The sequence below is a fragment of the Cricetulus griseus genome, chromosome 8 (genome assembly GCF_003668045.3).
Source record: "Cricetulus griseus strain 17A/GY chromosome 8, alternate assembly CriGri-PICRH-1.0, whole genome shotgun sequence".
NCBI classification, from domain to species: Eukaryota; Metazoa; Chordata; class Mammalia; order Rodentia; family Cricetidae; genus Cricetulus; species Cricetulus griseus.
Genome location: NC_048601.1, coordinates 3,708,307 through 3,732,270, shown reverse-complemented (window position 1 = coordinate 3,732,270; position 23,964 = coordinate 3,708,307). Strand labels below are relative to the sequence as shown.

General features: G+C 45.2%; 1 protein-coding gene across 1 annotated transcript in view; it reads left to right on the top strand.

Annotated features, from left to right (window-relative positions):
* Positions 1–3,233: 3,233 nt before the first annotated feature.
* Sspn (sarcospan) overlaps positions 3,234–23,964 on the top strand; it is a 33,039-nt gene continuing 12,308 nt past the window's right edge. Inside the window, exon 1 of the mRNA XM_027430114.2 lies at positions 3,234–3,508. Within this exon, the coding sequence (XP_027285915.1) occupies positions 3,311–3,508 (198 nt within the window). The 5' untranslated portion in view covers positions 3,234–3,310. The remainder of the gene's footprint in view (positions 3,509–23,964) is intronic.

Below are 23,964 nucleotides of genomic sequence, written 5' to 3'. Positions count from 1 at the left end.
TCATTGGCCAGCAGCTTTGAACCTAATACAAGTTTCTGTGTATTCATTTGGGCCTAACTCGGGCGGGCGGCTGGCGTAAAGCTCACACGTGGCGGTGGGGCTCAGGCGGCATTTGGCGGAAAGATTTATCGTAACAACCAGCCTCCTCCCACACCATTTTTTTTTTCTCTATTAGTCTGTCTCTTATTTCCCATTGACCTGATTCCCACCTGCCACATTGACTGGCATTAAGTTATGGGAGAGAACACCAGTCATGGGCAGCTGGCTCCCAAAGGAACAGACGCCCCCTCCACTGTAGCATCTCTTCTTATCTAAAGAGGCCATCTTATACCTCCTGCTCCAGCACACCCTTCACACACACACCCCTTGATCCCAGGGTAGTGGGCAGGGTACCCATGATTTTGTGGTTCGTCAAGCTGAGGCCCCGGTTCTTAGGACATAGGTGCTCTATAGATGATGCCAAGATGGGGTGCGTTGTTTCTTGACACAAAGAGAGAGAGGCAAAAAACAGTGACCGCCTCTAACACACGGTGGATAATACTTTAGGGTGAAATGTTTGAGACATAAGAATTTTCTCCTACTGAATTGGGCAACATCTAGTTCAATGTTACCATGTTAGTTCTTTTTCATTGTTCTGACCTGGCAAAAGCAACTTAAGGGAAAAAGAGTTTGGTTTGTCTTGTTTGAGGGTGCAGCCTACCATAGTGGAAAAGTTATGGAGGCAGGAGTGGGGGACAGCTGGTCACACTGTGTCCGGTAAGGAAGCAGAGGGAATGTGGTACTCAGCCCCTCCCCATGTCTTCTTTTTATTCTATCTGAGCCCCCAATCCACAGAGTTCAGGATTCCACATTCAGAGTGGATTCTTTCTTCCTGCTCAGTTAAAGCCCTCACAGGCATACCTGAAGCTGTGTATCCTAGGAGATTCTAAATTTAGTCAGGTTGACAATGAAGATTAACTATCAAAGTTAGATTATCAAACCATTTCTTTTGTTGTGTGATTTTGAGGTGGGGTTTCATATAGCCCTGACTGGCCAGGAACTTGCTATGTAGCTGGGGCTGGCCTTGAACTCCTTATTCTCATGCCTCCGTCTTCCAAGTTCTGGAAGTACAAGAGTATGCCACCATGACAAAAAAATGTTTTTGCAGTGCTAGTAATCAATAACTTCCACAATATAACTTGAAATAAACTATGCAAATCATATATGGAGAAAACTTTCCATTTTAATGCCAACGTCACAAAGCACACTGAAGAATCTTATAAATAAAAAGGCAGAGGGTGGGGGGGACAGCATCAAGATGACAGCTAGTAATTACTGATCACTTACAGTCGATCAGTTATTGATACCAGGATGTGTCAGCATTTAAACCTGCAGCCAACCTTCTGAGGCAAGCGTTGTCACTCCACAGTCTCACAGCGAGGAAAGCAAACTGAGGTGCAGGTAGGTGCTCCACTCACAGGCATGGTAGGTGGGGACTGCGGAGGAGGTTGGCAGGTCACAGAACTGGGGGACAGAAAGAGCCAGCCCTGCCATGGTTAGTTGTAGATCCACAGTTAGCAGGAAGAGTGATAGCGGATAGATTGGAGTTAAGTGCAGGCAGCACACATGTTAAAGATGACCACAGAGCCAGTCTTTAAGGTCTTTTTATGTTATGTTACTGTGTAGAAAACCTGATTATCATTCATCCAAAATGTGCTGGTGAAATGGTTCCTACAGACAACAACAGACAGCTAAGATATGCAGTTCAAAGATTTCCAAGAAATGTTTATATTGGAAATATTAGAATCCAGATTTATATAGAAAAACCAAGTGGTTGTTTTGTTTTGTTTGTTTGTTTGTTTGTTTGTTTGTTTGTTTCTGCTGGGCTGTCCTTGTCAGTGGGAATCATATTCTATTCTTAGTACCAGCTTTTTTGTCTGTTCCTTCTGGAAATCCTCATGGATCTGTGTCCCTGGTGAGTGTGGCAGTGACCGGGCCATCGTGAGTGGGAACTTGGGGAGTGTACCGAGGCCCATTGAGTGAGTGGGTCTCTGCCAACCGTAGTTAGTCTGGAACTCTGAGGGGGTAGCGGGAAGTTAGACTTGGCAGCGTCGACCAACCTAGGAATAGGCAGCACCGTTTATTTATTAACACCATTTATTTATTTATTTATTTATTTATTTATTTATTTATTTATTAACACCATTTATTTATTTATTAACACCATTTATTTATTTATTTATTTATTAACACCATTTATTTATTTATTTATTAACACCATTTATTTATTTATTTATTAACACCATTTATTTATTTATTTATTAACACCATTTATTTATTTATTTATTTATTAACACCATTTATTTATTTATTTATTTATTTAACACCATTTATTTATTATTTATTATTTATTTTGAATAAAGCTTCCGAATGCTACAATGACCTAACAAAAGGAAGCCTAAACTCCCACTCCCAAACGGGACTATTTCTTTCTTAGTGGCTTCACACTAGTCTGTGTGAAGGTATGAAAAAAAGGGACTATCTGGGATCACCCATCTGTTCTGTGCCTTCTGGTGGGGACCAGATCTGTAGCTACCTGTCATAGCACATCACTCTCGCTAACGGTGGCTCTTAACTGTTGCTGGGTGCAACTGTGCATCTCTGTCAAGAGTCGTCAGCACCCTCAGACACTTAGCCACAAGGTGAAGACCTACTTCACTTATTATTAGTATTGTTATTGTTATTATTATCATTATTATTTGTGTGTGCGCGCACGCGTGTGCATGATGTGTGGGCCACGTGTGAACTCAGATCATCTCACCCAACATGAATAAAAGGTGCCTCAGTGAGAAAAAAAAGTTTTATTTTTCTTTCCTGTTTTCTTCTTTTTCTGTTCCATTTTATTTTTTTCCTCTGATCCTCCCTCCCTCCCTCCCTCCCTCCCTCCCTCCCTCCCTCCCTCCCTCCCTCCCTCCCTCCGTTGTTAGTTGGATTACACATTTAGAAAAAAAAAATAACTTTTGGCAACGACTTCACAGCTGCTAGTGCAGCCGAACCCATTTTTGTCTTCAATGATCTATTAATTAAATGCAAGCGGTTTTAGCATTCAGCACCGGGTCTTGCACATCCTGGGAACCAAAAAAGCACAGCGGGCTGGCATTCCCATCACACAGGCCCTGGGCGCCGGGTCCCCACGCGTTGGCAGTTAGCGACCCCCCTCGGGTCCCCCTAGGCCGCTCCTGGCCTGAGAGTGTTTTCCACATTTGCTCACCCGGGCTGCAGACCAGGCAAGCCCAGCCGCGGCCCAGGCGCAGCCACCACCGTTGGGAACATGGGGCGCAAGCCGGGCCCTGGGGCGCAAGAGCGAGTGGACGAGGAGGCGCGGACCTGCTGTGGCTGCCGCTTCCCGCTGCTGCTGGCGCTGCTGCAGCTGGCTCTGGGCATAGCGGTGACCGTGCTGGGCTTCCTCATGGCGAGCATCAGCCCCTCCCTGCTAGTCAGAGACACTCCGTTCTGGGCTGGCATCATTGTAAGCATCAAGTCTGTTCTGCCTAAGCGCCAGCGGGCATGCCAAGCCGCGTGGCGGAGTGGAGACTAACCCAGCTGCATGCGCCCCCCACCCCACCCCAGCTGCACCCCTAACTGCTTGGAGACTGACTGTGGGCACACTTGGGCTCCCTCCCCAGCGAGGCTGGACTCAGGATTCAGGCATTCTCCTGCCTGAGGCTTCTAGCTCCTCCCAGGGCCCTGGCTTGCAATCTGCTGGAGCTGGAGAGGCCTGTGGTCACCCTGCACAGTCTCAAAGACAAGGGCAGGCCCAGCCAGCCTCAGTCCGGTCCTTGTCCATTCCCCAGGCCTCACGCCTGTCTGCCTAAGTAGCACAAAGTGAGGTTCACCAAGGGAATGGCAGGGTAGGAAAACCTGAGCCTGGAGTAGACACACTAGTTTTTGTTAAGCTACAGTGCCTCCTCGTAGGCTTCCAGAAACAGCTTTCTCAGGCAGGGCCCCAGAAGGCAAAGCACAGCCCCAATCCACACAGTGTAGGGCGGTTGAAGCTTTTCTAGCTGCTGCAGAAATGTGTTTGGGACTGTACTGATGTTCAGGGCTTTGAGATGGCCTGTGAATTCTTCAAGGTAAAGTAGGTGCGGCTTGCTGAATACCTACGATGTGCCTGCCCTGGTGGGGATCTTCAGTCCTCAAGTTAGAGAAGCCAGGCTGGACCCACCCGAGGTCATGAGCTCAGACAGCATTCAGACAGCCAGGCCGCATCCCTGTAGTCAGATTGGGGCTTGCTATTTTAATACCATGTTATCTAAAGCCAGTGCTAAACTCTCAGACACGTTTTTCAGTTGATCCATGAAAGAGTGAGGATCATTACCCCTGTTTGGACACAAGGAAGCCCACGAAGATAATGTAAAAGACACCCTCAAGCCCAGAAGGTAAAAGCGGCCCAGTCAAGGGAGACGGTGTCATTACTGTTGATGACCACACAAGGAAACCTCCAACATAATTTTGTACGGTACAGAACTTAGAGACACCTGATACATATGCATGGGTGCAGATATTTTTAATTTAAGATTATTCGAACTCACAAATCTTTAAAGCGTAATTTAAAAACATTTAATTTATGTCCCGAGAATTCCCTTGAAATTATCATGATTGGAGTTTTCTCAGCCAAATGGTTTTAAAAATAACTTCTCACTTAGACATACTGGATATTTTAGTCACCTTGATGGCTGTCAACATACTCTGGGCGGGGAGGGGGGGATATCTGTCCTTGAAGGTTAGGCAAAAGGAAGAGTAAGGGATGAAACTGGTTTTGAGAACTAGCTTTTATATCAACTTCAAGGAGACCAGTTCCAAAGCAATGAATTAGATAGGGGGACAAAACCATGTTTTAATGTTTAAGGCATGACACAGAAATCCTGAAACTTGGAGAACCAAAAGGTGCATCAACGTTTGCTGTTCCTAATGGCTTCCTGGTCGTGGCATGGAGAACCTTACACACACCAACGGACTCTCTCTTTCTCTTGTTTCTTCTTTACAGCCTAGGACTCATAGAAAATGCGGCCCTGCTTGAATTCTCTCTGAACAGAGGATCTGGGTAGAGTTGAGCAGCTAGCACAGATGTCCCCAGCCTACTGAGGGAGCATTTAGGATGCCCGTGGGGGGCATGTCTCATCTCAGCAGGATGAGGGCTGTGGGCAGTGTGTCACTGTCTCTCAGACATAGGGACCCTGTGCTTGCCTGACCACACTGTCTGGTTGGTCTCAGGGCATTCTTCCAGTCTGTCAGGAAGGGCGAGGCAAGAGGCAGACGATGGAGGGCAGGTGTGTAAACACCTGGTGTTGGGTCCCTGCTCAAACATTATTTGCTGAATAACTGTGGGCAAGTTAGTAAATGTCTCTAGGTTTCAATTTTGGGGTTTGGGGGATGGTGTGTGTGTGTGTGTATTCATGTATGCAAACATATGTGTCAGGGAGGGCAGGCACATACACCTGTGGAGGTCAGAGGGCAACACTGTGGTGCCTTCCTCAGTCACTCACCACCCCTGTTTTTGAGACACTGACCCCAAAACTCACCAACTGGGCTAGAGTGGCTAGCCAAGGAGCCCCCTGGGTCTCCCTATCTCTGTGGTGAGGTCACAGACACTTGTAGCCACACCTGTCTTTTTACCTGGGCTCTGAACTCAGGTCCATACGATTGAGCATCAGGCACTTTACCCTGAGTCCTCTCCCCAGCCCTGGTTTCCAGTTCTTTATTGACACTACAGTAAGTCCCAGCCCTCGGGCCACCCTGAGGAATGAACATGTCAATACATGTGAAGCCCCTGACACACTGCCAACCCATAGCTGACAGTCACTGATGGTGGCACTCTTCAAGAGCCATCTCCAGGGTGGCAGCAGAGTCCTGAATCGCTGTGTTTCACAAGTCAGTTAGAGCCCCAAAGGAGGTATCCGTTTGACCATCTCATCTTTCCCAGCCAAGTCACTGTTTAGCAATCTCAGCAATCAGTATGATGTTAGCCCAGGACGGCCTGAGAACCTCTGTAGATTGATAAAAATGAATGTGGAAGGGGCCTCTCCCAGGGCCCATTTTAGGATGCCGAGTGATTCGAGTCTGGTATGTCCCAGGGGATCCTGAGACATTACCCTGAGCAGAAGAAGGTTCAGTACCAAACCCAAGGCTGAACAGAGCCACACCCACTTCCGGAATGCAGGCTGAGGCTCCCGCTCCGCTCAGTCCGAAGCTGTGTGTGTGCATCATTCTTTTATTTACTCAGGCTGCCTCTTGGTGTAAGGATTGGCTTCGGTTTTCAGACCCTGCTGTCCTATTAACTTGAGGTTTGGGTGTTGGCATTTCCCTGGTACAACTCGGATATCTGGGTGAACCCACACAGGTGGCTTCTCCTTGACCAGAGCCTGTGTGTGACTTGCTCAGCGACCTCCTCTTACATAGAAACTAAAGAGACCCTGGGTGATTTATGCACAGAGATTTCAGTCCAGTGGCATGGTGGGAGAGCAGCATGGCTATTGTCTGTCCCTCCTTCCTCTCCTCCATTGTGAGTCTCCATATCTGTGACTCCACTGTGCATTTCAGTTACCTACGCTTTCTGTACGGGAAAGGGAGACAGTGAATGGAGCTTTGGTGGAGACTGTGACTCCGGCTCGGCGTCCTTTGGAGATGGCAGAGGTTGTTAGTGACAAGATGAAAGGTGATATCTCTGAGAAAAAAAATGGGGCTGCTGGCAAAGCACCCAGGAGAGAGACGTTCGTCCTCAGTGCCCTCTTTTCCTGTTTGTTGTTTGAACCAGATTGCCAATCTAGATTTTAATTTCATGTTCAGTTTTCAAGACAGGGCCTAATGTAGGAACTTGACATAGCCAACTCTATGTAGAAGTCTACGTAGCTGGCCTTGAACTCCAGATTTTACTGCCTCTGCGTCCCACATGTCTAGGTCATTTCAGATCTTATGCCCGTGAAGGAACCGAGACTTTGGGAATTCAGTGAGTGCATTTCTAATTGAGATGTCTTGCCTGTTTAAACTCAGGCTTATTTTTCTCTGTTTAGTAACATTTGTTAGGGGTGTCTGCACGAGTCTAAAATCGTGTTCCTGCAGCTGGGCAAGGTCTCCAACTGCTGATGGAGTGAGCCCTTATCACACCTGAGAGTAATGAATAGTGCTCATTAAAAAATAACCTACACCCGGGCGGTGGTGTCGCACGCCTTTAATCCCAGCACTTGGGAGGCATAGGCAGGCGGATCTCTCTGAGTTTGAGGCCAGACTGTTCTCCAGAGAGAGTGCCAGGATAGGCTCCAAAGCTACACAGAGAAACCCTGTCTCAAAAAACAAACAAAAAGTAACCTACAGCAGTGTTTCTGAAGCCCTTTTACCTCTCAGAGAGTCCCCAGTGGTGATTCATTTCCTTTGGCATCAACGCCCCAAAGTCAATTCCAGCACTTGCTCTTGCTTCTCACCTCCCCTAAGGACTTTGTGATGTTCGTATATCTAGGACCCAGCAGGTATCTATATTCACCAAGTAGATGAGGCTGATGAGAACTTACTGTCCTCTCCCTGCCTCTGCCTTCCGAGTGCTGGAATTGCAGGTGGGTGCAGCTATGCCCTGCCTCCTGGTATGTTCTTTAGCTTCTCTGCTTGCCTCTCCCGCCATCATCCCTATGTCCCATCCGCTGGAATCCAAACTCTGAGATTTGTGTCGTATTAACCCCATTGGAGAGTTTAAGGCAAGGGCTTAAGAGGAAGGCAATTGTGTTTCCTGTATTCAGCATCAGTCATGAAACCCATCGTGTGACTGTGTAATGATTAAAAGTCCTATCCGGTATTAATAATGCCGGCATGGCAGTAACAATAACTGCATGGCAGTAATCCCAACACTCAGGTGGCTGAGGCAGGAGGATTGCAAGTTCCGGGCCAATCTAGACAACACCCTGACACCCTGTCTCAAAACGTACGCACACACGCAAATAATTTCAACATTTCTTTCTAATTTCAATTTCAAGTTTTCTGAGGGATTAGAAATGCAGATGTGTTCCGATGTTCCAAATCTGGTTCAGATTTGACACAACGGAAGGGAAAGGTGACTAGCTGTTTTAAGGGAGAATTTACTGTGAAATTGGCAGGTAGATCTAGAACACGTAGCAAGTCAGGCTGAGGTGTAGTTATTACTTAGGATTCACAACTACAGGAAGCTAGACACATGATGTAACTAAGGAACTCTGCCATCGTCGTGAAGGCCAGAAGAGCACAAGGTTTGGCACTGGTTTTCATAAACCTTTCATCGAGTCAGGAAGCTAAAGGTGCTGCCAGTTTCCTCATAGGAATTTTGAGATTTGAAAAATTAAATCTGGAAGAATACTTTTAGAAACACACTGTGTAATAATTTATTATTTTTCACATTGGGACTTTAATGTGTGTTTCCAAACCCAACACAGCACCTCAGGTACCACTGGGTGATAGTTTTTATTATGTGACTGTCACAGGGTTGTTAGAACGAAGGAATAATAAGTACAGGGCTGATTCGGCCGTGGAGCATAAATAACAGATAAGTAGTAAGAAAATAACTTGATACCTATGTGAAATTCTCACATCAAATATAAAAATTTTAATGAGTATATGAAAATCGCATGGAGTACTTGAGGATTTCATGGGAGAAGAGAAGGTGAGGACACAACAAAATCTTAAGATGCCCAGAATGGTGTGGGGAAAGTTCTCCCTCTGCATCTAGCTTCACTCTAGCCCAGAGTTCGGGGCTAGGCAGTGGAGAGTGCTAAGGACCTAAAGATGCTTCCTTCAATATTGAGATGGAGCCGATGCTGACATATTTTTAAAACCCTTCACTTGTGGATATAACCCACTCAGAAATTTACCCAGAAGTTAGTGTCTGGAAACGCCTCTGAGATGTCCGTGTGAATCATCTGAGCTTTTGGTGTTTTGTAAGATTAATTCTAGTGCATAGACTTTGGGGGAAACTGTAGGAAAGGGAAGTCATGTGTTATTTAACCCTCCGAAGCTTAGGGCTGCTGTGTCCCCTAAGATGTAATACATCACACTGAAGCTGTGCCTCTCTAACTTGCTGTTATCCAGAGTTTCTGTCTGGACTTATTCATGCCCATTTTAAAGTAATAGAACTTTAAGAGGACTCTAAATGACAATAGTGTGCTGTCATTGCTGCATTGTGGCTCAGAGCTCCAGGAGTATTCAGAACCCTAATTCATGATTTCCAAGATGTTTTAAAAGTGGCTTGAGGCTGGAGAGAAGACACAGCTTGCTAATCTTCAGAGGACAAGAGTTTGGTTTGCAGCACTCCAGATCCATTGGATCCGATGACCTCTTCTGGCCTCCTCAGGGACCTGTATATACATTTGCATACATACACACACATATAAAATAATAAAATAAACCTTAGAAAAGAACCAAGTAGTAATAACAACCACAAAAGAGATGAATTCACTTGACTTAATTTTAATTTCCCCAGCTAGAATAAATGACTTTTGGGGGCTGATACGATGGAGTTGACTCCCTGTGAGGGAAGCAATAGGGTAAATCTGTAATTTTCGGTCTAGCCTTTCAGATTTATGCTATGCTGTCCACTTCTCCCTTGCTCTGAGAAAATGTCTGGGTACTCTCACCCTCCCCCACCACTACGGCGCCATCCTTGCCATTTCTGTTAAGATTGCTGTCTAATTGGCCCTGCTCTTTGGTGCTGTGCCCCGGGATAGCACATCAGCATTAAAAGGATGTATGCAGGCCATGCCAAAGATGCCAGCCTGCAAATCTTGATGTAATGTCAGGACAAGAATGAGAATTAGCCACTGGACTTGAGCTAGGTACCATTTCATTGAAAAATGCAGTTCATTCTGGGAGCTGAGCACATGTCAATCTGAAATGCTAACCATAAAAACCAGAAGGCATACGGAGCCCAATGGCATCTTGGGATGTCATAGGCTTTTTATTTTATTGTATTGCCCCAGTTTTCATGGTGTGTGTGTGTGTGTGTGTGTGTGTGTGTGTGTGTGTGTGTGAGAGAGAGAGAGAGAGAGAGAGAGAGAGATCATGCCATACATGTGTGTTAGGGTCAGAGGACAATTTGGGAGAATTAGTTCTTTCCTCCCACCATGTGGGTCCCAGGAACCAAACTCAAGAGCTTTTACCTTTTGACCCATCTTGCTGGCCATGCTTTTTTGTTTGTGAGACAAGGTTTCATATGTCCCAGGCTGGCCTTGAACTTCTGATCCTCCTGCTTCTACCTTCCCAATTCCAGAGTTTAAATCCCATGTGACTACACCTGAAGAGAGTGACAGTATTGTTCAGTGACTCATAAGCACATTTCTTGTCTAATTGCTAAAGGCCTCAGAGTTTCCTAGAACAGCCAGTAAAAATTCTCAGTTGGTGAAAGCAAGTACACAGTGTGAATATGTGGTTGTTCACACTCATGTCTGAGGGACTCATTTGGAAGAGGTTTCTTTTTAAAAATCTGATTACATCATTTACCCTAATACCTTTCCTTCCTGTAATTCCTCCCATGACTTCCCTTACATGCTGTGAAGAGACACCATGACTACACCAACTCTTACAAGGAAAGCATTTAATTGCACTGGCTCACTTAGTTTCAGAGGCTCAGTCCATTGTCATCATGGCAGCGAGCATGAGAGATGTGGTGCTGGAACTGAGAGTGCTACATCTCGACTCAGAGACAACAGGAAGTCGACCGACTCACACTGAGAGAAACTTGAGCAAGAGAACTCAAAGCCCGCCCCCATAGTGACACACTTCCTCCAACAAGGCCACACCTCCTAATAGTGCCATTGCCTTTGTGTGTGGGGGGGGGGCATTTTCTTTCAAACCACCACAGTGTGCATATAAATATGCAAATACAGCATGCCTATCAGTATTCTTGTCTTTGTTCAAATCTTGTTCAGGAAGCCATGTTGTTGAAGTGTCATGGGAGATGCTTCCTGCTCACTTCTAGGAGATGCTATATATTGCAACAGATTTCCTGGTCCTCTGCCTCTTAGAGTTCTTCCCCAATGTTCCCCGAGCCTTGGGTGCAGGGATTGTGTTGTAGATATATCCCCTGGGTCTTAGCACCCCAGGATCAGTTGTTCTCTGCATTTTAATGGGTTGTGATTTTCTGCAATGGTCTGTACGTTGCACAGAGGAGCTCTTGTGAGAGATAGTATATGTACTTAGAATGACTAAGTTTGCGGTTATGCTGATCTGGTAACATGGTGGTCATAGGTTTAGAGATAGGTTGCTTTCTCTGCAGTTACTGATTTTGTCAAGTTTCTATTAAATTAAAAGTCAAGCTTACCCAGTTAAAGTGGTTGTTAAGAGTAATGAAGAATTTCACTGGCTGCATTAACTCTTACAAGCCTATGCGTGGGACTGGGGGCTTCAGTCAATTCCTGCCTCCCTTCTGTGCTCTAGGGAGTGCCTTGATGTTAAAATGCCGCTAACAGACAGACATCTTGGCTTCTGAGGTCAGTATGCTTAGTTGAGCGGTGTTGTGGGAAGATGCTCACAGTGTGAGGAAATCCCATGAGGGAGATGGTTCATATTTGTTGTAATGGATGCTGTTAACTGTCAACTTGTCAGGATCTGGGGTCACCTGGGAGATGGGCCTCTATGTATGCCCGAGGTGTGGGGTTGTCTTGCTTGCCTTAATTAAGTGAGAAGAGTGTCCCACTGTGGTCGACACCATTCCCTAGGCAGGAATCCTGAGCTGTGTGACATGAAGAAAGCCACCCGAGTCCATACTGGCTTTCATCTCTCTGCTTCTTGGCCACAGATGCCATTTGCCAGCCCTCTCAAGCTCCTGTTGCGGTGACTTCTCAACTATCGGCCAAAGTAAACCCTCTCTCTTAAGTTGCTGTGGTTGGGGTATTTTTATCGCAGCAAAGGAAAATAAACTAAGATCCTTGGTGTTCTGGAACTCAAGAGAAGCCAGCCCTAAGCTTGTCTTTATGCTCTGCAGCCACTGTTTGCTGTTTTTGGTGTTAGTAATTAAAGTTCCACTCATATTTTGATTTACAGAATTTATCACAAATCTCCAAGTGTGTCTCCATCCTGGATCTCCGAATGTCACAGCCGTACCTCCTGGGTCGTGGCCCACTTAGATATGGATTCAAGGACACCTTGTAGGATTCTGTTTGTCAGTCACGGATATCTCTACCAGGCTTTGCTTTTCCTTTTCCAAGCTGCACAAGTTTGAGCCATCCCAAGAGAAAGCTGGGAAGGCAGCTTGCAGCCATTCGGGGCAGTCAGTCCTAGCTTTGTTCCCAAACCAGTTGCCAACAGGAAGCACAACCACTGTTAAAGTTCAAGTGCCTTCCTATGCCTCCTCTGAGATGTGTGTATATGTGCGCACACACACACACATACACACACACACACACACACACACACACACACACACACACACACACACACACACGTGTGTACACTTGTGCACAGCCAGAGGCTGACAGAGTATCTTAGGCAATCCTTCTCCTGATTTTATGACACAGGGTCTCTCACTGAATCTGGAGCTCACCAATAGGCCAGAGAGCAGCAGGAACAAGTCTTTCCCTAACTTCCCAGTTCTGGGATTAGGGGTGCACAAGTGGTCTTGCTGGGCTTTGTCATGTGTGTTCTCATGCTGGCATGGCAAGCACCTAACTTACTCGACACCTTCCCAGCCCCCTCTTTTGATTTCTGATCATAATGCTGATGTTTGCTCATCTAATGCCTTCAAAGCCACAGCCCCTTCCTCAGGACCACTGACATGCTCCCACACTGCCTTTTCCGGAGGGTGGAAAAAGGCCAGTAGATGACCGGTTATCAGGAATAAAGGGTCTGCTGGGGTCCTGATAAGAAGGACTCCAGTGTCTGTCAGGGTAGAAATGAGCAGCTACCTCCTGTCTGGGACTGCGCTCCCCTTGAGAGAGGCTGTGAGAGCCCTGTATGGAACCCTCTCAGTGATATCTCACTCCAGTGTTGTTTTGAAAGTGCTTAATTCAGCAGTCATTGTCACACCACCATTACAAAGCTCTTTATGATAAGCTATTATCAAGGCCTCTTCTCCTGAGTGGAGGATAATCACAGGAGACAAGAAAAAAAAAAAAAAAAAACCGGGGAATAGCTGATGTGTTGGCCACTTTGGGGGCCATGTTACCATGACAGCTGTGGAGAATGTCACCCTGGCTTTTCTACAGCTGCAGAAGGGGGACCCTGATCAGACCCCTAGGCCCAGGCTGTACCTTATCTCCTGCTCAGCTGTGTAGTGAAAGCTGAGGCCCCTGTGGTCCTAGTGGAATCTGGAGAGAGAAAGGCAAAGGCAGGGGTGCCCCATTCTTAGGGGAAGAAAGAGAGTGATGGTACCTTGGGAAGGGCACCCCAGGCCATGAGAAGGACAAATAAAGGTGTCATGGCAAACAAAAGGGAAACTACTCTGTACGAAAGGCTGAGTTCCGATTTTTCCTCAGGAGCCCCCTTCTCAGGAGAGCCAGGTCCAGTCCTCAATCACGCTGCCTCTTCTCCAGAGAGGGACCAAACGCTCCTGAAAAGGCCATTTATCCAGTGTTTATGGAAGGGTTTTGAACTCTGTTCAGGGTTCTGAGACCAACTACGATTTTAAAAATGAACCTGGGGTGACCAAAGCGATTGTGTCCTGGAACCCTCAATACATAATTCTCACTCAGCCATCAAATCCAGTGCGTCACAGATTTTTCCATGTCGAGACCTCCCTGAAGTCTTACTCCACTTCTCCCTGTCCTCACTCACACCTCACAAAAAGCCCTGTGTCTGGCTGGCCAGGTTGTGGGGAGGCACACAGGACAGACTGTGGTCTGCTCGGGGACATTGACCTCCTCGTGTTGAAAAGGACAGAAAGATTCTCAGACGTAAGGTTTTACTAGCATCAGTTGCTTAATTCTCCCTTACAGCCAGCTTATATTTTTCGAAAACGTTGTCAGTTCGAGTGGCCACTTTATAATGTTTTAAGGATCATACGAGATGGGTCACAGTGATTTGCTCTGCATGTCATGTGTTGTACTGTTGAGTCATTTTCTGTCAAGCGTGCTGTTCTCATGTGTGAGCCCAGGGATGTCAGACCTTGTCTGCAGTCATGTCTTTCTTTCATTCTTCCCCCTCCTTTTATCCTTCCCCCATCCCTCTCCCTCTTCCTCATGCCCCTCCTCCTCCTCCTCTTCCTCCCTTGTCCTCATTCTTCTTAGATAGGGTCTCATTGGCCTGGAGCTCACCAAATTCCAGGCTGGCCTACCAACAAGCCCCAGGGACCCACCCATCTCCACACCCTCTTGCTGAGATTGCAAGCACCACATCTGGCTCTTTTCTTGTGGGTTTGGGGTGACTTGAACTCAGGACCTCATACGTACAGGTTAGAGACTTTACTGACTGTCACTCCAGCCTTCTTGTTGGGAGTTCTTACGGCTTTGGCTTTAATTTTTAGAGTGTGTACATAAACACAGGTACTGACCTTTGTTGATAAATTAATTCTTTATGTATTTACTGTTTTGGTTTGCCTTTCAGAAAGTGTTGTGTAATAACTCAGAGTGGCCTATTTGAGTGTATCCTCGAGGTAGTTTGGTTTTACCCAGCATTCTAATGGTTCCATAAACTTATTAACCATTTCTCTTACTCCATTTGTTATGACGATTCAGACAGACTCAGAACAGATAAAACTTCGTAATGAGCTTCTATGTTCCCTCACCCATCTTTGGTGATTATCAACTTACACTTTCTCTCGTTTGTTCTGTATATTCTCATAATTCACTATATACCCTTATAGTTATTTTGAAGTAAACCCCAGTCTTGATGTCATTTTATCCATAAATATTTTGCCATTTAAGCCAAATGGTAAAGTTCAAAACATGATCAAATTCTAATATCACACATAAATTAATTTCTTACTAGGAAAAAAAATCAGTGTTCAAATGAACATCCATAATTAATTTGTGAATATTTCTTCACAGTTTGTTAAAAATCAAGATCTAGTCACAATTAGTTAATATGATTTTTTTTTTTATATTTCCTTTACTAAAAGATTTGCCTTTTACTTCCAGTAACCAAGTGTTAGTCAAGCTCATTTTCATGTCCATCTTAACAGGTTCCAGAATCATGCAGGTAGTTTAAAAGACCTCACCCCAACCCATGCCATACTGGCCAACACAGTTCTGGAAACATCTAGGACTGGTGGTTGACTATTTTCTAGACTTCTCAAGGTGTGGCCATGTGAATGGTGCAGACTTGGTTCCTTGGTTCCATCTTGATGCCTACAGAGATATCCAGACTTGCCATAGGTCTCTTCTTCCTCAGAAATGGTCACATACCCCTGCACTCTGCACCACCTCTCCTTTGCCCTTGTCAACTCCTTTTATTTTCTTGCTAGTTAATGTAAAGGATATTTGCTGCATTTAATCCAGTCTTTTAATGTGTTTTATAAGGAGTTTTCATGTCATTTAGTCCTTTATATTATATGAAATAAAACTTCTTGATGCTTCAAAAATCTTTTTTGGATCAACTCATAATGCTCTTAACTTTCCAGAGTCACGATTTTCTATAAAGGAATATAATACTTTTTCTTTTTGTTTACTACATCTTTGTAAGTAAATGTGTACAATGCCAGGTGGCTTTTCTTTCTTTTTGAGAAGGGGACATACTTGGATATAGCTTAAAGAATAAATGACTATGGCTCAGTTTTAGACAAAGGAGTGGTGTTGGGTAGCCCAGGCAGATCAGGAACAAAAAGGGCATTTTCAGTCAAAGGTCCAGTTGCCGTCCTGTTGGTATCTATCCTAGTGTTCATCCATCACTTACTTAGTTGCTTCAAGATTCTGTTGTCTGTATTTATTCCATCTTTTGAGGACATGTGATCATGAAATTTCTCAGCAGTTCCTGAAAGTGTGAACCTTCATCCAAATTCCCAGATCTGTGTCATAGTGTAAAGAGACAACATAGTGTAAAGAATACGCTGGGATGGACGTGGGTTCCCAAGAGTTGCCGAAATGCCAGTCTGAGAGCCCAGTGACTTACGGTGATGACTCACTGCAAATGGTTTTCAAAGGAGGCTTTTGAACGCGTTGGGGCTCCCGAGTGCTGGCATAGCTCCCATGCATCCCCCAGGTTTTGCAGCAGATATCTTGCTTTGGGAGAAGAATCAAGGAAAATTCACAGAAGCCATAGGGTTTAGGGAGGCAGGGAAAGTCAGGAGTTCGAGGCCAGTCTCACTGCATAGTGAGCTCCCTGCCAGCCCGTGTTTCACGAAACCTTGTCATCTTTACAATCTAAATAGTAAAGATTTCCCACAACTCCCCTGGAAGATGTAGAAATATAAAGCCTAGGCTGCAGGCCAAAACTCAGACCAAATCTTCATGGGCAGGCAAAGAGATTTCTCTGCTAGACCTTTCTGTTGACAGCTTCCGCTCCAGCAAAAAAAGTTTAAAAATGAGAAGTAGAGTGGGTGACAAGGCACTGACCACCCTCCTGTCATGAGATGCCCCTTGGCAGCAGTTCCTGGGTGTATAATTCTTTGACTATATAGTTTTGTGTAGAGTAGCAAAGAAGCCAGTATTCTGAGTCTGATTTATGAAACCAAGGGTTTTTTGTTTGTTTGTTTGTTTTGTTTTGTTTTTAAAGATTATAGTTAAAACCCCAAGTTTGATGCCTGCCCCTGGTGCTCCCCATCTCTTCCTGTTTGGTTCAGCCCTGACTCCTCAGCCTGGTTTTTAGTCTTTCTATTTGTCCCCTGTCACTTCTGGTGTCTGCTAATGTCTTGCTCACTAATTTTGCCTGGAAGTACTGTGTTTTTAAACAATAATTGGATCTGCTCTGGCCTGAAACTGTTTTTTCAATCAACATTTTTTTTTTTTTTTGGAGACAGGGTTTCTCTGTGGCTTTGGAGCTAATCCTGGAACTCCCTCTGTAAACCACAAGCTGGCCTTGAACTCACAGAGATCCGCCTGCCTCTGCCTCCCAAGTGCTGGGATTAAAGGCGTGCAACACCAAAGCCTGGCTCAATCAACATTTTTTCACCATTTATAAATGTTCACCTCAATAAAATTATTGTAGGATAGAGTGATGAGAAACACACAGAGCACACTGTGGTTTCAAAGAGTGGCATCTCCTGGGCATTTGGTAATAAATTGACCTACAGCAGAAACAGAACGAAGCAGAGAAAGAAGTTTTCTATCAGCCAGGTATTTGCTAACTGTTCATGCCAGCATTACCAGAGAGCTGCCTGACAAGTGGCCCTCGAAGGAGTAGGCCAGGCCACCACATGAATGGATTCATTTACCCACTTGGTGGTATTTATCAGCTGCCTTGTGTGCTGGGTGTTACGTTAAGCCTTCTCTATATGCCTCTGCGTTAACTCCTTCAGCAGTATAGGAATCAGACATCGCTGAGGTCCTAGACATTCTGTAACTGACAGATCCAGTGCTAAGTTTCCATCTTAAGCCTTGTGGCCCATCTTAATGTAAAACTGTGTGGACTGTTGACTTCATTTTCTGTTCCTTTGGTCCATGCCTGTCATATATGCAGCTGTGAGGGTTGGGAAAATGTGCAGTGGGTCTGTGTTGATGAAGAAAGGGAACTAGAAAGACTCACATAAGAAGCAACTGCTAATTCACTGGTGTGTACATGTGCGCGTGCATGCGTGTGTATGCACACACGTGTATATGCATGTGTGCTCTTGAATGTGCATGTGCAAACTTTCATGTTGGAATTGTTGACAATTTCCAATTCTTTTGTTGTTGTTGTTGTTGTTATTTTTTTTTGGGGGGGTTCTCTGTGTAGCTTTGGAGCCTATCCTGGTACCAGCTCTGGAGACCAGGCTGGCCTCGAATTCACAGAGATCTGCCTGCCTCTGCCTCCTGAGTGCTGGGATTAAAGGGGTGTGCCACCAACGCCCTTGTTGTTACATTTTAATTTTAATTTTTAATTTAAATTAGAAACAAGATTGTTTTACGTGTCAATCCCCAATCCCTCTCCCTCCCCTTCTCCCCTGCCCCCCAGTAACACCCTACCTTTCTAATACCAGTTCTGCTCCCCAGGGAGAGTGACACCTTCCATGGGGGGGTCAGTCTTCAGAGTCTATCATATCCTTTGGGATAGGGCCTAGGCCCTCCCTGGTGTGTCTAGGCTGAGGCAGTATCCCTCAAGGTGAAATGGGATCCCAAAGTCCATTCCTATGCTAGGGTAAGTACTGATCTACTGCAAGAGGCCCCATAGATTTCCGAGGCCTCCTCACTGACACCCACATTCATGGGGTCTGGATCAATTCCATGCTGGTTTCCCAGTGATCAGTCCGGGGGCCAAGAGCTCCCTCTTGTTCAGGTCAGCTATTTGTGGATTTCACCAGCGTGGTCTGGACCTCTTTGCTCATCACTCCTCCTTCTCTGCAACCGGATTCCAGTTCAGTTCAGTGTTTAGCTGTGGGTGTCTGCTTCTACTTCCATCAGCTGCTGGATGAAGGCTCTAGGATGGTATATGTTAGTCATCAATCTCATTAGCAACCTAGATGCCCCTCAACTGAAGAATGAATATAGAAAATGTAGTACATTTACACAATGGAGTACTACTCAGCAGAAAAAAACAATGGAATATTGAAATTCGCAGGCAAATGGATAGAACTAGAAGAAACCATTCTGAGTGAGGTAACCCAGTCACAAAAAGACAAACATGGTATGTACTCACTCATATATGGATTTTAGACATAGAGCAAAGGATTACCCACCTATAATCCACACCACCAGAGAAGCTAGGCAACAAGGAGGACTCTAAAAGAGACAAACTTTGTCCCCTGGAGAAGGGGAAAGGGACAAGATCTTCTGAGCAAATTGGGAGCATGGGGGGAGGGGAGAGGGAGCTAGGAGAATGAGAAGGGGAGAAGAGGAGGGGTGAGGAGGACATAAGGGAGCAGGAAGGTTGTGTAGGGGGAAGAATAGAGGAGAGCAAAATAAGAGATACCATCAGAGAGGGAGCCAGTATAGGTTTAAAGTGAAATCAGGCACTAGGGAAATGTCCAGAGATTTACAAGGATGATACCAACTAACCATCTAAGCAACAGTGGAGCGGCTACCTTAAATGCCCTCCCCTGACAATTTCCAATTCTTGTTTTACAGGTAAAACAATTACTATTACTATCACTTTGCCCTGCTAGGGAAGAACGTTGAGGGTTGTCTGTAGCTCCCAGCCACCGCTGTGTTACAGCACCCTTACTTATTTGTGCTGAAGGACCCCTCTCTATTCACGGCCACCTAGGCAGGAGTTTGGGTTTCGACTCCTCACTGTGGGGTCTGCAAGCCTCCACGAGTCCCTGGTACATGGCAAGAGTACAATGAAAATTTGCTAAAAGAACAGATGAGATTACGTCTAAGATATGACAGGGCTTTCATTTACATATATTATTCATTTTCAGCTAAGATTTCAGCGTAAGTTACTGGCAAAGATTGAGCTCATGTGACACGGGAAATAAAATAATACCTGCTGCTGTTCCAGGCATATTACTTAAAAGTCTTTGAAATGATTTCTAAATTAGTCAGTATTACTCTCTCCACTGAGTACTAGATAAGTGAGCCTTCCTGGCTGAGTCAAAGCCGGAGTGCTTCACCCATGACTCAGCCATTCAGGGGAGGAGCAGGAGCTGGCAGGCTTCACTGATCTCTGCCACTTGCTGCCAGGATTCCTCCAGGGAGACACTGTGCCCTATAACAGTGAGGAGACAGGCAATGTGCTCTGACAAGCATGCTGTTAACTCTGTGACATTATGTTCTGCGACATTGATCATCAGGCCCTTCTTAATAAGTTTTCCATTCCTTGTCTATAAAACAAAACTAGTAACAGGGACTTCCTGGGACACTTGCGAATGTGAAATAGAAGCCAGGTGTGGTACACATTTGTAAACTCACGGTTTAAGAAGCAGAGTCAGGAGGGTCAGGAGTTTAAGGTCATGTTCAGCTGCAGAGTGTCTACAGCATTTGTATCCAACAGTCTCAGTTGTGAGGCTGCCTAAGTTGACAGTACACTTCACAGACTTTAAACTTGATCTCTGACAGCCGCAATAACTATGGCGTTAGTAATCACTAGCTAATGATATACCAGCAATCAATGGTGTCCTCTGGCTGTGTGGACGGATTATCCCAGCTACTTTCTTTACATTTCTATTAGTCATCAGATTAACTATTACAGTGAAGTGTTATTGCTTCTTTTTTGCAGATGTCAGAACAGAGAATCCGTTAAAGCCAGGCATGGCGGTGCATGCCTGCAACCCCAGTACCCAGGAGGGTTCAGGGCTAGTTCCAGCTGCACAGTGTCTTCCTAGCCAGCCTGGATTTCATGAGATTCTGTCATAAAACCCAGGGGTCAGAGGGAGAGAGACTTACGTCTTAGATACTTCACAAGTAAAAAAATGGAATTAAAATTCAAGCTCTAAAACCCACAGTTTCCTGCCACACAGCTCTAATCACATGTACAGTTTCATACTTGATTTTCAACTTAACCAAGCAATTAGTTTTCGATTGTTAAAGGAACTGTGACTTAGTGTTTTGTGTTTTTGACTGCTATGTGAGTGTGATATAATTGGGAAGGACACATTTCAGTGTCTTATTATTTTGCTTTTGCCTAAATCTTTAATGAAAAGTGATAACATGGTAACAAATAGGGAGGGTGTTGTTCACAATTCCATTGCTCTTAAATTCTATTTGTTCAACCCCCAAAGTTTTATAGCAAAGGGAGATAGAGCTCTTTCAATGGCTATAACCTTATGAAATGGATAAAGGAACTGGTCACAATTGGAAGGAAGCCCAGTATTGGCTGCTCATTTCACAGGGAAATGTGACTCATCCCTTTGTTCAGCGTTCCCATGTTGTATGTACAACCTACCTATTGCCCATGTAGCAGATATGCAGACCAGCAAATCAACTGTGGTTCTAGTACAGTGCTTATATTCAAATAATTCTATTTTGTTGTCTAATGGTCTTGGCATACCAGAGTATTGATGCTGAGAGCTTTATTAGGGTGCATCGTTATAAGTGTTGCATTTTGTAATTAGCCTGATGCCATGCTTCGTTATGTATATTATGATACATTTGCCATAGATAGACAGACAGACAGATAGATAGAACCTGTTGTCTCAAGCATCTGATGGGGTCCTTAGAATACGTTTCTCATAGATAAAGGTGGACTAGAGTGTGTAGTGGGGTTTCTCCTTTCTCCTGTGCCCCTCTGAACTGAGTCTTGGTGCATATTGCAGGGATTCTAAGCAGTTAGTAAAGCTTAATTTTCCAAACTTAGAGTAAAGCAACCTCATCGGGTGAGCAGGTGCTCCCATCACAGCGGAGGCCGAAGATGTGGTGGCCTGGAGTGTAGGAGGAAGTCTGGCCGTCTTGCTCAGCATCCTCACCTCAGCACTTTGAAATCTGCCATGGCCGAATTTACTCCATGGAAATGACAGCATGTGGCAAACAGCTCTGACCATTGTTGAAGTTTACCGTCACACCCCTGAAGAGGTGGTCCAGTTTGGAAAAGACCATTTTGCTTCGGTTTGCTGTGGGTGACACCCATTCAGTATATGGGTATGTCATGTGACACACGATGAATGTGGAGGCCTCGAGCCCTGAGTGAGGTCGTGTTTAAGTAGCAATGACGACAGAGAGGTATTGTCCCCGATTTTAAGACTTCTTACTTCATGAAGCACTAACTTGTCTCATGGCACCAACACTTTTATTGTGTATACATTATGAATATGAAAAATCCATCTTGCAATGATCGTACACCTAACCTTTTACACTTTGAGGTCTTGGAGGAATAGGGGAAGCAATGCGTGTGGAGCATTCTGCTGCTATGGAATATTACTTTATGTAACGCTGCGCTGCATTTGCTTAATGCTGTATTTGTTTAATGACGTAAAGATGTGTTGCTTTGCCTGCCTAAAACACCTGATTGGTCTACTAAAAAGCTAAATGGCCAATAGCTGGGCAGAGTGGGTGGGGCTGGCAGGCAGAGAGAATAAGTAGGAGGAGAAATCTAGACTGGCCAGGGGCAAAGGAGAAAAGGAGGTAGATGTGAGGGGCCAGCCAGCCAGCCAGACACAGAATAGGACACACACAATGAAAGAAAGGTAAAATGTCCTGAGGCAAAATGTAGATAAAGAGAAACAGGTTAATTTAAGTTATAAGAGTCAGTGGGACAAGCATAGTGGGACAAGCGTAAGATAAGGCTGAGCATTCATAACTAATAAGTCTCCGTGTCGTAATTTGGGGGATGGTGGTCCAAGAAAGGCTGCGACATTCTTCACAGGGCTGAACACAGTGTAATGCATACTTTTTTCACTGTTCATAAGAAATAACTCTATGTAGTGCCCTGCCATTTTGATAAACTCCACACAGGTGCTCAGGGGACGTGTTCACACCTAGGCCTGCATTTCCCGGGGTGTGGCTCCAGGACCAGCAGCAGCAGTATTGGAATTTGTTAAGGATACAGATCCCGGGGCTCAACCCTAGACCTGTTGAATCCAAAGTTATGAGGATGGGATGAACCAGGCTCTTCAGGTGATTCTGAGCCAGACTTCTTGGCCTTGTCCAACAAGAAAGCAGCAATGAGAATAGAATCAAAAAAGTCCCTCAGCCATGCTTACATATCCCTGCAGTTCTGAAATCTTTGATCCAATAAGCACCCGTTAATGGCTCTTTTGTTGTTTCTTATTATTTATTTTCCTGGCACATTAATGTGTTAACAGCTCTCTTGAGTAAGACAACACCACACCGAGACTACAATACATTTACCATTTGTTGAAAATGACTCCAAATAGTTTACTCAACTTACATAATGCAGGTGACATCTATAGAGATTCCCTTCAGAAAAATCCAGTGAGATGCAGTCGCTCTGCTTTCATGAGTGGTCCATTGACTCTGTGACCATGCACAGAGTCTGGGTTCTTATTGTTGCAATATTTATTGAACGAAGGCACTTCGCATCCAATACTTAAAGAAATAAAGTCACGTTCATGTTTACAAGTGACCAACGGGGCTGAGAAGGGAAGAGAAAGCATGAAAGTTATTTGGCAGGAGAAGTTTGTGTCCCCCAGTAACCCTGCTAGCAACTCTGTCAACAATGCTGAAAGAAGAAAACCAATAGATTGGAGGTGGTGAGGATGTCACGAAGCCAGAATATAAATGTGCATGAGAGAGGTAAATGACAATAACTCTCATCTTTGCAGCACGCTCTGGGTGGCACCTTCTTGCCGTGACAAAGTGACAAAACGATGCATACACGCACCTCTCTGCCTTGCTTCTGCTTCCCACTCCTGATTATTTAACGGATGCATCTACAGTCCGTTAGGTCAAATAAGCAAAGCCACTCTGCGGCAAGACCTCCGTCTGGAAACAGACTCAACATTCAGAGAACATTCCAGCCCTGCTTAGCTCTCAGGCTCACAAGAGGCAGACTTTCCCCTATACATACAAAACTCTCCTTCTATAGATTGTGGGGTTTACAAGCAAAGAGCTTGCAGAAGCTTATGTCTAAAAATAGGTTAAAATGATTTTTGTAATTTGCTCCTTCCCATTCAAAAAAAAATACTTCAAGGTTTTCTTATCATCACAGTTATCCACCTGTGGTGGACCGACCTCCCCAAGCCTTCAGTGACCCTGGGCCTGTTGCTTCTTGGCACTGATGTTCAGAGTCCTTGGGCTTTGTGCCGTGAGGCGCTACCTGGCCCACTCAGGCCCTGTGTGTGTGCTCCAATGAGTAACTTCTTAAAAGCCCCACACAAATGCCCACTTTATGTTCTTGGGCCTCCTCTCACTGTAAAACGGGAACGCTAGCCCCGATTCCAAGGAAACCTGTGTTAGCACACCCTCCCCTTCCTTGCCTAGAAACCAGAGCACCCTGTCTTCTGGGCATGCCCACTTCCTGCCATCTTAGGAAGTAGGCCCTTCAGTCTGGCATGACAACTCTAGTTTCTTT